Source organism: Mobula birostris, chromosome 1 (genome assembly GCF_030028105.1).
Source record: "Mobula birostris isolate sMobBir1 chromosome 1, sMobBir1.hap1, whole genome shotgun sequence".
NCBI classification, from domain to species: Eukaryota; Metazoa; Chordata; class Chondrichthyes; order Myliobatiformes; family Myliobatidae; genus Mobula; species Mobula birostris.
In genome coordinates, this window is record NC_092370.1 from 12418734 (window position 1) to 12431500 (window position 12767).

The 12767-nt window shown below is 44.0% G+C and overlaps 1 protein-coding gene across 4 annotated transcripts in view; it reads left to right on the forward strand.

Moving 5' to 3' along the window:
• Positions 1-12767, forward strand: part of stac (SH3 and cysteine rich domain) — a 180082-nt gene that overhangs the window by 112057 nt on the left and 55258 nt on the right. For 3 of the 4 annotated variants that reach the window (XM_072252510.1, XM_072252503.1, XM_072252518.1), the window contains exons 6-7: positions 4414-4498; positions 7174-7241. The exons of the other annotated variant lie outside the window; for it this stretch is intronic. In XM_072252510.1, coding sequence (XP_072108611.1) covers positions 4414-4498; positions 7174-7241 — 153 coding nt within the window. The remainder of the gene's footprint in view (positions 1-4413; positions 4499-7173; positions 7242-12767) is intronic. 4 annotated transcript variants of the gene reach the window in all.

Sequence of the window (12767 nt, forward strand, 5' to 3'; positions counted from 1 at the left end):
AGTTATTCAGAACTGGGTGTTGTGCAATGAACCAGAATTGATTAGAGAGAGAGCTTAAGGTAAAAGAACCCCTAGGGGAAGTAATCATAATATGATTGAATTCACCATGAAACTTGAGAAGGAGAAGTTAAAGTCAGATGTATCAGTATTACAGTGGAGTAAAGGGAATTTCAAAGGCATGAGAGAGGAGTTGACCAGAATTGATTGGAAAATAACACTGGCAGGGATGACGGCAGAGAAACAATGGCTGGAATTTCTGGAAGCAATTTGGAAGGCACAAGACATATACATTCCAAAGAGGAAGCAGTATGCGAAAGGAAAAATGACACAACCATGGCTAAGTGAAAGTCAACCTAAAAGCCAAAGAGAGGGCATATAATAGAGCAAAGATTAGTGGGAAATTAGAGGACTGGGAAGCCTTTAAAAACCAAGAGAAGGCAACTAAAAAAGTAATTAAGAAGGTAAGCATGAAATATGAAAGTAAGCAAGCCAATAATATTAAAGAGGATACCAAAAGATTCTTTAGATACATGAAGTGTAAAAGAGAGGTGAGAGTGGTATCGGACCACTGGAAAATGATGCTGGAGAGTTAGTAATGGGGGACAATGAAATGGATGAACAGAATAAGCATTTTGTATCGGTAGTCCCTGTGGAAGACTAGCGGTATGGTGGAAGTTCTAGGTGTCAGGGGGCATGAAGTGTGTGAAGTTACCAGAACTGGACAGGGTCTTGGGAAACTGAAAGGTCTGAAGGTAGATAAGTTATCTGGACCAGATGGTGTACACCCCAGAGTTCTGAAAGAGGTGGATGAAGAGATCATGGAGGCATTCGTAATGATCTTTCAAGAATCACTACATTCTGAAATGGTTCCGGAAGACTGGAAAATTGCAAATGTCACTCCACTCTTCAAGAAAGGAGAGAAGCAGAAGAAAGAAAAATGTAGCTCAGTTAGTCTGACCTCAGTGGTTGGGAAAATGTTGGAGTCGATTATTAAGGATGAGGTTTTAGGGTACTTGAAGGCACATGATAAAATAGGCTGTAGTCAGCATGGTTTCCTCAAGGGAAAATCTTGCCTGACAAATCTGTTGAAGAAATAACAAGCAGGATAGGCAAAGGAGAATTGGTTGTTGTTGTGTACTTGGAATTTCAGAAGGCCTTTGAGAGGGGAACTACAATGGCATGAGAGGGGAACTGGCCAAGGTTGACTGGAAAGGGACACTAGCAGGAAGGACAGCAGAGCAGCAATGGCTGGAGTTTCTGCAAAAAATGAGGGAAGTGCAAGACAGATATATTCCAAATATAGAAGAAATTTTCAAATGGAAGAAGGACACTACCATGGCTGACGAGTGAAGTCAGAGCCAAAGTAAAAGCAAAAGAGAGGGCATACAAGGAAGCCAAAGCCAGTGGGAAGATAGGGGATTGGGAAGCGTATAAAAATCTGCAGAAGGAAACTAAGAAGGTCATTAGGAAGGAAAAGATGAATTATGAAAGGAAGCTGGCGATTAATATCAAAGAAGATACTTAAAGCTTTTTTAAGTATATAAAGGGTAAAAGAGAGTTGAGGGTAGATATAGGACCAATACAAAATGACGCTGGAGATATTGTAATTAGAGATGCAGAGATGGCAGAGGAACTGAATGTGTATTTTGCGTCAGTCTTCACAGTAGAAGATATCTGCAGTATACCAGACATTCAAGAGTGTCAGGGAAATTACGACTGAGAAGGTGCTCAGGAAGCTTAACAGTCTGAGGGTTGATAAATCTCCTGGACCTGATGGAATGCACCCTTGAGTTGTGAAGGAAGTAGCTGAAGAGATTGCGGAGGCATTAACAACGATCTTTCAAGAATCAATAGATTCTGGAATTGTACCGGATGACTGGAAAATTGCAAATGTTACTCTGCTATTTAAGAAGGGTGGGAGGCCGCAGAAAGGAAACTATAGACCTGTTAGCCTGACATCAGTGGTTGGGAAGTTGTTGGAATCGATTGTAGGGATGAGATTACGGAATACCTGGAGGCACATGACAAGATAGGCCAAAGTCAGCATAGTTTCCTGAAAGGAAAATCCTGCCTGACAAATCTACTGCGATTTTTTGAGGAAATTATAAGCAGCATAGACAAAGGAGATGCAGTAGAAGTGATGTACTTTCATTTTCAGGATGCTTTTGACAAGGTGCCACACATGAGGCTGCTTTGCAAGATAAGAGCCCATGGAATTACAGGGAAGTTACTCGCATGGGTGGAGCACTGGCTGGTTGGTAGAAAACAGAGAGTGGGAATAAAGGGATCCTATTCTGGCTGGCTGCCGGTTACCAGTGGAGTTCCACAGAGGTCGGTGTTGGGACCGCTGCTTTTTATGATGTATGTCAATGATTTGGACTATGGGATTAATAGGTTTGGGGCTAAATTTGCCAATGATACAAAGATAGGTGGAGAAGCGGGTAGTGTTGAGGAAACAGAGAGTTTGCAGAGAGACTTAGATAGTTTAGGTGAATGGGCAAAGAAGTGGCAAATGAAATACAATGATGGAAAGTGTATGGTCATGCACTTTGGTGGAAGAAATAAACAGACAGACTATTATTTAGATGGAGAGAAATTACTTTAGTCAGAGGGTGATAAATTTGTGGAATTTGTTACCACGAGCGGCTGTGGAGGACAAGTCATTGGGTGCATTTAAGGCAGAAATAGATAAGTTCTTGATTAGCCAGGGCATCAAGGGGTATGGGGAGAAGGCAGGGGAGTGGGGATGACTGGAAGAATTGGATCAGCCCATGATTGAATGGTGGAGCAGACTTGATGGGCTGAATGGCCTACTTCTGTTCCTATATCTTATGGTCTTATGGCCTTTGACAAGGTGTCACACATGAGGCTGCTTAACAAGCTATGAGCCCATGGTATTATAGGAAAGATCCTGGCATGGATAAATCAGTGTCTGATTGGCAGGAGGCAAAGGGTGGGAACAAAGGGAGCCTTTTCTAACTGGCTGCCAGTGACTAGTGGTGTTCCACAGGGGTCTGCGTTGAGACCGATTCTTTTTACGTTATATGTCAATGATTTGGATGATGGAATTGATGGCTTTGTTGCAAAGTTTGCAGACAATATACAGATAGGTGGATGGACAGGTAGTTTTGAGGAAGTAGAGAGGCTACAGAAGGACTTAAACAGAAGGGGGAGAATGAGCAAAAAATGGCAGATGGATACAGTAACGGGAAGTGTATGGTCATGCACTTTGGTAGAAGAAATGAAAGGGTTGACTATTCTTTAAATGGAGAGAAAATACAAAAAGAAACTGAGACGCAAAGGAACTTGTGAGTCCTTGTGCAGGATTCCCTAAAGATTAATTTGCAGGTTTGAGACTGTGGTGAGGAAAGCAAATGCGATGTTAGCATTCATTTCAAAAGGACTAGAATATAAAAGCAAGGATGTAATGTTGAGACTTAATAAAGCACTGGTGAGGCTTCACTTGGAGTATTGTGAGCCGTTTTGGGCCCCTTATATTAGAAAGGATGTGCTGACATTGGAGAGGGTTTAAGGGACATTCATGAAAATGATTCCAGAATTGAATGGCTTGTCATATGAAGAGTGTTTGATGGCTCTGGATCTGTATTCATTGGAATTCAGAAGAATGATGGGTAACCTCATTGAAACCTATCGCATGGTGAAAGGCCTTGATAGAATGGATGTGGAGAGGATGTTTCCTATACTGGGAGGACACGGTCCAGAATAGAGGGGTGTCCTTTTAGAACGGAGATGAGGAGGAATTTCTTTAGCCAGAGGGTGGTGAATCTGTGGAATTCTTTGCTGAAGCCAGCTGTGGAGGCCAAGTCTTTATGTATATTTAAGGCAGAGGTTGATAGATTCTTGATTGGTCAGGGTATGAAGCGATATGGGGAGAAGTCGGGAGATTGGAGTGGAGAGGAAAATTGAATTAGCCATGATGAAATGGCGGAGCAGATGTGATGGGTCACATGGGCCTAATTCTGCTCCCATATCAAATGGTCTCATAGTTTGAGGTTTGATTAGTTGGGCTGAATGGCCTGTTTCTGTACTGTACTGTACTGTTTTGTGATCTATGTTTGTTTATTTATTTACAGGCCCTTCTGGCCCAACTGGTTAGCAGCCTTATTAATCCTAGCCTAATCACAGGACAGTTTACAGTGATCAATTAAACTATTTACTGGTACATTTTTGGACTGTGGGAGGAAAGTGGATCTCCCGGAGGAAACCCGTGCACCCACGGGAAGGACAAACTTCTTACAGGCAGAGTTGCAACTCCAACACTTTGATCTCTAGTAGCGTTGCCCTAACCGCTACACTACCATATCGCCCTACGTTCTAGCTCTCGCGTTAGTGTTAGTTTTAAATTGCGTTCTGCTGCCATACACCTTCACTGTCTTCGTCATTTTGTCTCAGGCCTCAGACCTGGCAAAAGTTCCAGAGGAGGCTGCAAGTGCTACAGGAGGAAGACTGAGTCCGAGCCGAAAATATAGTGATACTGGTAACGATGAAACTACTTCCTTAACTGTGTCTTATTATTTACTCTGGGGCTTGAGCGAGCGACCGAATATTTGACCCTGCATTGCGGATCTTGTATTGTAACTTCTAAATAGCACATAATCCTGTGATTGTCCTGACCCCAAGACAGTCACCTTGCTGGGGTGGGGCGGTTTGTGAGTTGCTGTGATCCTGAGGTCCTGGAGTTTAGTCATCTGGTACTTACCTCCTGGTAGGGTCACCCATGGCGGTCAGGTCGAAGGGGAGGGTCTACACAAAGAGCGATCCAACCAGGGTCTTAAAGTTGGGCTGGCAGAAGGTGGAGGAAATCTGGACCAGAGAAGAGACCCAGTCATCTTGCATTCCATGCCACTGGGCCCTGACCACGATCTGTCAAGGTTGGCTGCCCATTCATTACCCACCCCCTCTCAATAAACAAAGTGATGCACAGACATTTTCTATCAAAGGAATAACCCTTTAGGACAGGTGTTTCCAACCTTTTTTAAGCCATGGAGCCTTACTATTAACCATGGGGTCTGTGGACCCAGTGGGAACCCCTGCCTTAGGAGAGCATCATTCTCGACTCGAGTGACGGCACTGCTATTACTGCTCCTACTATCGTTGAACAATTCCTCAGTGACACCTTGCCTCTTTTCTACTTCCAAGAGAGTGGTGCATCTCTGGAGTTCGTTGCCCGGTAGGGGTGAGGTCATAAGGCACATTTTAGGCACTGTTAGGTTTATGCATAGCGGGGGAATTAAGAGTTGTGCGGGAAAGGCAGGTAGGTGGGGCTGAGCCCACGACCAGGTCAGCCATGGTCTCGATGGGCCAGATGGCCTTCTGCTCCTGTTTACAGCTTGCTTATGGATCACTTTGTTGAGCACCTTTGGACTGTCTGCACAAAAGGCAGGACTTCCCTGTGGCCGCTTGTTTCCATTGGACTCCCCATTTCGATTCTGGCATGTCAGTCTCTACTGCCGTGATGAGGCCACTTTCACTTTGGAGGAGCAATACCTCATCTGGGTAGCTTCCAACCTGATGGAATGAACATGGATTTCTCCAACTTCTGGTAATTTCTCTCCCTTCCCCTTCTCTCTCTTTCCATTCCCCATTCTGGTTCCCTTCTAACACCTTCTCTTCTCCTCACCTGCTCATCACCTCCCTCCCCTTCCATTTCTCCCATGATCAACTTTCCTTTCCTTTCAGATTTCTTCTTCTTCAGCCCTTTATCTCTTCCACCTACCACCTCACAGCTGTATTACTTCATCCCGCTCCCCCACCCACCCACCTTCCCTTTCACCTGGTCTCACTTATCACCTGACAGCTTGTCTCTCTCTCCCCACCTTCTTATTGTGGCTTTTCCTCCCTTCCTTTCCAGTCCAGGTGAGGGGTCTCTGCCTGAAATGTCAGCTCTTTATTCCTCTCTATTGATGCTGCCTGACCTGCTGAGTTCCACCAGTATTTTGTGTTTATTGCTCAAGATTACCAGAAGTTGGAGAAATTGATGTTCATGCCATCTGATTGGAGATGAAATCTGGGGTATTGCTTCTCCAGCCTGAGAGTGGCTTCATTGTGGCAGTAGAGGAGGCCATGGACTGACATATTGGAATAGGAATGAGGACTGGAATTAAAATGGTTGGCCACCAGGAAATCCTGTTTTTTGTGGATTGACTGAAGGTGCTCACAAAAGCGCCCCCCCCCCCACCACCCTCTGTCTACTTTAGGTCTCGCCGATGAAGAGGAGGCTGCGTTAGGAGCACTGGATATAGCAGATGACACCAGCAGATTCGCAGGTGAAATATTGCCTCACCTGCAAGGTTTGGGACCCTGAATGGAGGTGAGGGAGGAGGTGAATGGGCAGGTATAGCACTTCTTCCGCTTGCAGGGTAAGTTCCAGGAGGGAGATTGGTGAGGAGGGACAAATGGACAAAGGAATCATGGAGGGAATGATCCTTGTGGAAAGCGAAGAGGATGGGGAGGGGGAGGTAAAGAAGTGTTTGGTGGTAGGATCCCACTGAAGATGGCAGATGATGTGGAGAATGATGTGTTGGATGCAAAGGCTCATGGGTGGTAGGTGAGGACAAGAGCAACTTTATCCCTGTTAAGGTGGTGGCAAGATGGGGAGAGGGCAAATGTCTAGGAAATGGAGGAGGTGTGAATGAGGGCAGCATCAGTGGTGGAGGAAGGGAAGGCACATTCTTTGAAGAAGGAGGACATCTCTGATGTTCTGGAAAGGAAAGCCTCATTCTGGGAAAAGATGCAGTAGAGATGAAGGACCTGAGAAAAGGGAATGACATTTTCACAGGGGCCAGGTTGGGAAGAGGTGTGATCAAGATAGTAGGTGTATGAAAGATATTGGTAGACAATTTGCCTCCAGAGATGGAGTCAGAGATTGAGAAAGAAATTTCAACAATTTTGCTTCCCACTTCTACCCTGTCCTTAAATCCTCTTGGTCCATTTCTGACACATCTCTCCTCGATCTCTCTGAGACCCACTGAGTTCTGCCAGCATTTTGTGTGTGTTTCCACAGTCTATTTGTCATTTTACAAATTTCTTCTTGGAAGCTGCTAATATTAAAATCCACCCTCTTTCATGTTAATGAGATGTGAAGTCCAGATAAACCTAGAACACAAGTGAGTTTTGACTATCAGTGACAGTGTGTGTTTTCTTTCTTCTCAGTATTTAATTCTCTTGAAAATGGGCTTGAAAATATCATCAGGGAAGAAAGAGTACTTTCCCACTCTCCGGTAAGAAAATGAAAATAATTTCAAACACATGGGAGTCTTGTGAAAAATCAGCTTCAATCAAAATATTTTGCCATTTCCATTCCCCATTGATGTTCTTTCGAATAAAAGTGCGTGTGATCATTGAGTGGTCTTACCTTGTATTAAGCTTTTAATTATCCCTTCATAGTAAGAAACATGTCCATGCTTTGATTTATTGGAAGCTGTTTTGACTGAAATGTAAATTACTTTTCCCAGCAAGCACACATTAGTCACTGGAGATACCTGAAGTGGCTCAGATAAGACAATAAGATATAGGAGCAGAATTAGGCAATTTGGCCCATTGAGATGCTTCACCATTTCATCATTGCTGATCCATTTTCCCTCTCAGCCCCAATCTCCTGCCCTATCCCTTCATGCCCTAACCAATCAAGAATCTTATCAACCTCAGCCTTACATATACCCAAAGATTTGACCTCCACCACCACTTGTGGCAACGAATTCCACAGATTCACCACTTTCTGGCTCAAAACATTCCTCCACTACTCCATTCTAAAAGGATGCCCCTCTATTTTGAGGCTGCGTTCTCTGGTCATAGATCCTCTTAATATAGTAAATATCCTTTCCACATCCACTCTGTTGAGGCCTTTCAAAGTTTGATAGGCTTCAATCAGGTCACCCCTCATTCTTCTGAATTCAGTGAATACAATCCCAGAGCCATAAAGTGCTCTTCATATGACAAACCATTCAATTCTGAAATCGTTTTCATGAACGTCCTTTGAACCCTGTCCAGTGACAACACATTCTTTCTAATATAAGAGCCCAAGACTTCTCATGATACTCCAAGTGAGGCCTCACCAGTGCTTTATAAAGCACCAGCATTACATCCTTGTTTGTATAATCTATTCCTCTTGGAACCGATTCAACCTGCAAATTAACCTTCAGGGAGTGCTGCTCAAAGACTCCTAATTCCCTTGGTGTCTCAGATTTTTGAATTTTTAGAAAATAGTCAACCCTTTCATTTCTTCTACCAAAGTGCAAGATCGTACACTTTCCGACACTCTATTCCATCTGCCACTTCTTTGCCCATTCTCCTAATCTGTCTAAGTCCTTCTGTAGCCTCTTTACCTCCTCAAGACTACCTGTCCCCCCCACCTATCTTTGTATCGTCTGCACACTTTGCAACAAAGCCATGAATTCCATCATCCATTTTCTTTTGACATTAATGTAAAAAGAATTGGTCCCAACACAGACCCCTGTGGAACACTACTAGTAACTGGCAGCCAACCAGAAAAGGCTCTCTCTAATGCTTCATGTGGCTGGAAATAAACTTGGAACTATGTTCTGTAGGGCGATGTGGTAGCATAACAACTCCCCAATCACATATTGGCATTCAGTTTACGCTGCTGTTTGTAAGGAGTTTGTGCGTTCTCCCTGTGACTGGAGACTGTGCTGATGCAAACTATGTACTTCTTTGGAAATTAATAAACAGTCAACATTTCGGGCCAAGACCCTTCTTCAGGGCTGAACTGGAAGGTGGAAGACGCCAGAATGAAAAGGTGGTGGGAGGGGAAGGAGAAGAGCTAGAAGTTTTAAAGAGCTGGAGAAGAAGGAATCAGATAGGTGAGGAAAATGGACTACAGGAAAAAGGGAAGGAGGAGGGGACGAAGGGGAATGTGATAGGCAGGTGAGAAGAGGTAAGTGCTTAGAGTGGGGAATCGATGTTAAGATGTGCATGTGACAACTAAAACTAATCTTTAGTATTTCAAACAGCACAACATAAGAGCAGGTCCTTTGGCTCACGACATTGTGCCAAACTAATGAATTGTGTCAAACACATCATTCGTTCTGCCCACACATAATCTATATCCTTTCATTTTCTGTATATTCATGTGTTTATTTCAGACAATGATGTCTATCCCTGGTCCTCATTCCATACTTGGGTATTACTGGTGTAGCAGAAACAAAATTTCCTTCCGAAGACCATCCCAATATTGTGCAGGCAATGTGAGAGCCCAAAGTTTTATCAGTCTCTGAGGATCTATAGCAAGTATCTGGCAGGGTTCTTGAGAAACTAAGGACTGCAGTGTTACTGTACATGGTATCTTCAAGGGCCGTCATAGCATAATTTTAATGTGTTATGATTTAAAATGCCCAGCTTTAGTACTTAGAAGGATTTTAATTATCTTCCAAGAATAACATAGTATTGTTTTGCTAAAGAATTGTGAATTGAATTTGAGACTTTATAAGGTCAGAATGTACTTGGACTACTGTGAGTGACTTTGGGCTCCTTATGTGCTGGCCTTGGAGGGGGTCCAGAGGAGGTTCACAAGAATGACAGTGATGATAGGGTTAATGCAAAAGGAGCACTCCATTGCTCTGGGCCTGTGCTGTCTGGAGTTTAGAAGAATGAGGGAGGATCTTGTTGAAACTTATCGAATATTGAAAGGCCGAAATAGTATAGATGTGGAGAGGATGTTTCCCTTCGTGGAAGAGTCTGGGATCGGAGGGTACAACCTCAGAATAGAAGGACATCCCTTTAGGACAGAGGTGAGGGGGAATTTCTTTAGCCCGAAGGTTGTGGACCTATGGAATTCGTTGCTACAGATAGCTGCGGAGGCTGTCTCTCACTGGGTACATTTAAAGTGGAGGTTGATAGGTTCTTGATTAGTAAGGGCATTAAAGGTTAAGAGGAACAAGGCAGGATAATGGGGTTCAGCCACGGTGGTTGGCAGAGCAGACTTGACGGGCCTAATAGCCCAATTCAGGTCCTGTGTCTTATGTCCTTAAGGTCTACCCTCAGGACCATACATTGTTGGGTGCAAAGGGGGCGTGGGACACTGGAGAGAATTTATGCATGGAGCTAGTGAAACGTGTGAGGTGTTACATGGCAACTTCACAGTGATATTGACCAACAAGAAGGACACGGTGGATAGTGAGATAAGGCAAGGTTGTTTTGATATTCTGGGACATCGTGATGCCACAGAGGAGAAGGCATTGGGTTTTATGAGGAGCCTTAAAGTGAATAAACCCTTGGAGCCTTATGGGATCTTCACTGGATGTTTTGATGTACATGTGACAAATAAAGCTAATCTTTGTCTTTAACTCTGTGGCATAAGATCACGTCAGAGATTGGGTATTCTGCAGTAGTTGATGATGATAGATAGGTGGATGCTTAGGGCATTGATCAGCACCTGGAATTATGACATTGTAGCCATCAGTGAGGGGCAGGACTGGCAGCTCAGTATTTCCGGGGTTCCATTGTTTTAGATGTGACAGCGAGGGAGGGATTAAAGGAGGAGGGTTGGCGTTACAAGTGAGGGAAAATGTCACGGCAGTGCTCAGTCAGGCCAGACTGGAGAACCTGGCAGTGAGGAACTGAGAAATAAGAAAGGTATGACCATGCTAATGGGGCTATATTCCTAGGGATTTAGATGAAAAAAATTGTAAAGAGATTGCAGACTGTTGCAAGAAACATAAGGTTGTTATAGTAGGTGATTTTAACTTTCCGCATATTGACTGGGAATCCCATACTGTAAAAGGGATGGAGTTTATCAAATGTGTTCAGGGAAGTTTCCTTCATCAATACATAGAAGTCCCAAAGAAAGAGCATGTCATACTGGATCTGCAATTAGGGACTGAGTCAGGGCAGGAGACAGAAGTTTGTATGGGGAAACACTTTGCATCCAGTGCCCACAATGCCATTGATTTCGAAGTAAATAGGCAAAACGATAGGTCTGGTCTGTGGGTTGAGATTCTAAATTGGAGAAAGGCCAATTTTGATGGTATCAGAAATGGTCTGGCAGGTGTGGGTTGGGACAGGCTGTTTTCTGACAAAGGTGTACTTGGAAAGTAGGAAGCCTTCAAAAATGAAATTTTGAGAGTACAAAGCTTGTATGTGCCTGTCAGAATAAAAGGCAAAGCTAACAAATCTTTGGGAACCCTGGTTTTCAAGAGATACTGAGGCCCTGGTTAAGAGACAAAAGGACGCACATAGCAGTTATAAGCAAGTAGGACCAAATTAAGTGCTTATGGAGTATAAGAAATGCAAGGGAACACTTAAGAAAGAAATTAGGAGGGCTAAAAGAAGGCATGAGGTTGCTCTACCAGGCAATGTGAAGGAGAATCCCAAGGGATTCTACAGATATGTTAAGAGCAAAAGGATTGCAAGGGACAAAATTGGTCCTCTGGATGATCAGAGTGGTAATCCATATGTGGAGTCAAAACAGATGGGGGAGATCTTAAATTAATTCTTTGCATCTGTATTTAGTTGGGAGATGGATACGGAGTCTACAGAATTGAGGCAAAGTGGTATCAACTTCATGGGCCCTGTACAGATTACAGAGGAGGAGGTGTTTTCTATCATGAGGCAGATTAGGGTGGATAAATCCCCAGGGTCTGACAAGTTGTTCCCTAAGACCCCACGTGAGGCAAGTGCAGAAATTGTTGTAGCCCTAGCTGAGATACTTAAAACATCCTTAGCGACAGGTGAGGTACCACAGGACTGGTGGATAGCCAATGTTGTTCTACTGTTTAAAAAAGGGCTGTAAACAGAAGCCAGGAAATTATAGGCCAGTGAGTCTGATGTCAGTTGTGGGAAAGTTATTGGAGGTATTCTAAGGGACCAGATATATAAGTATTTGGATAGACATTGACTGATTAAGGATAGTTAGCATGGTCATGTCTCACCAATCTTACACAGTCTTTCTAGGAAGTTCCCAGGAATGTGGATGAAGGCAAGGCGGTAGATATTGTCTACATGGACTTTGGTAAGACATTTGAAAAGGTCCCGCATGGGAGGCTGGTCAAGAAGGCTCAGTTGCCTGGCGTTCAGGATGAGGTAGTAAATTGGATTAGACATTGGCTTTGTGGGAGGAACCAGTGAATGGTAATAGATGGTTGCCTCTCTGAGTGGAGGTCTGTGACTAGTGGTGTGCCACAGGGATCGGTGCTGGGTTCTTTGTTCTTTGTCATCTATGTATCAATGATCTGGATGATAATGTGGTTAACTGGATCAGCAAATTTGTGGATGATGCTAAGTGGGGGTGTGGTGGACAGCGAGGAAGGCTATCATGGCTTTCAGAGGGATCTCCCTCAGCTGGAAAAATGGCAGGTGGAACTTAATGCAGACAGGGTTTTACATTTCCAGGGTAGACCTTACACAGTGAATGGTGGGACACTGATGAAACATAGAAACATAGAAACATAGAAAATAGGTGCAGGAGTAGGCCATTCGGCCCTTCGAGCCTGCACCGCCATTTATTATGATCATGGCTGATCATCCAACTCAGAACCCTGCACCAGCCTTCCCTCCATACCCCCTGATCCCCGTAGCCACAAGGGCCATATCTAACTTCCTCTTAAATATAGCCAATGAACTGGCCTCAACCGTTTCCTGTGGCAGAGAATTCCACAGATTCACCACTCTCTGTGTGAAGAAGTTTTTCCTAATCTCGGTCCTAAAAGGTTTCCCCTCTATCCTCAAACTGTGGCCCCTCGTTCTGGACTTCCCCAACATCGGGAACAATCTTCCTGCATCTAGCCTGTCCA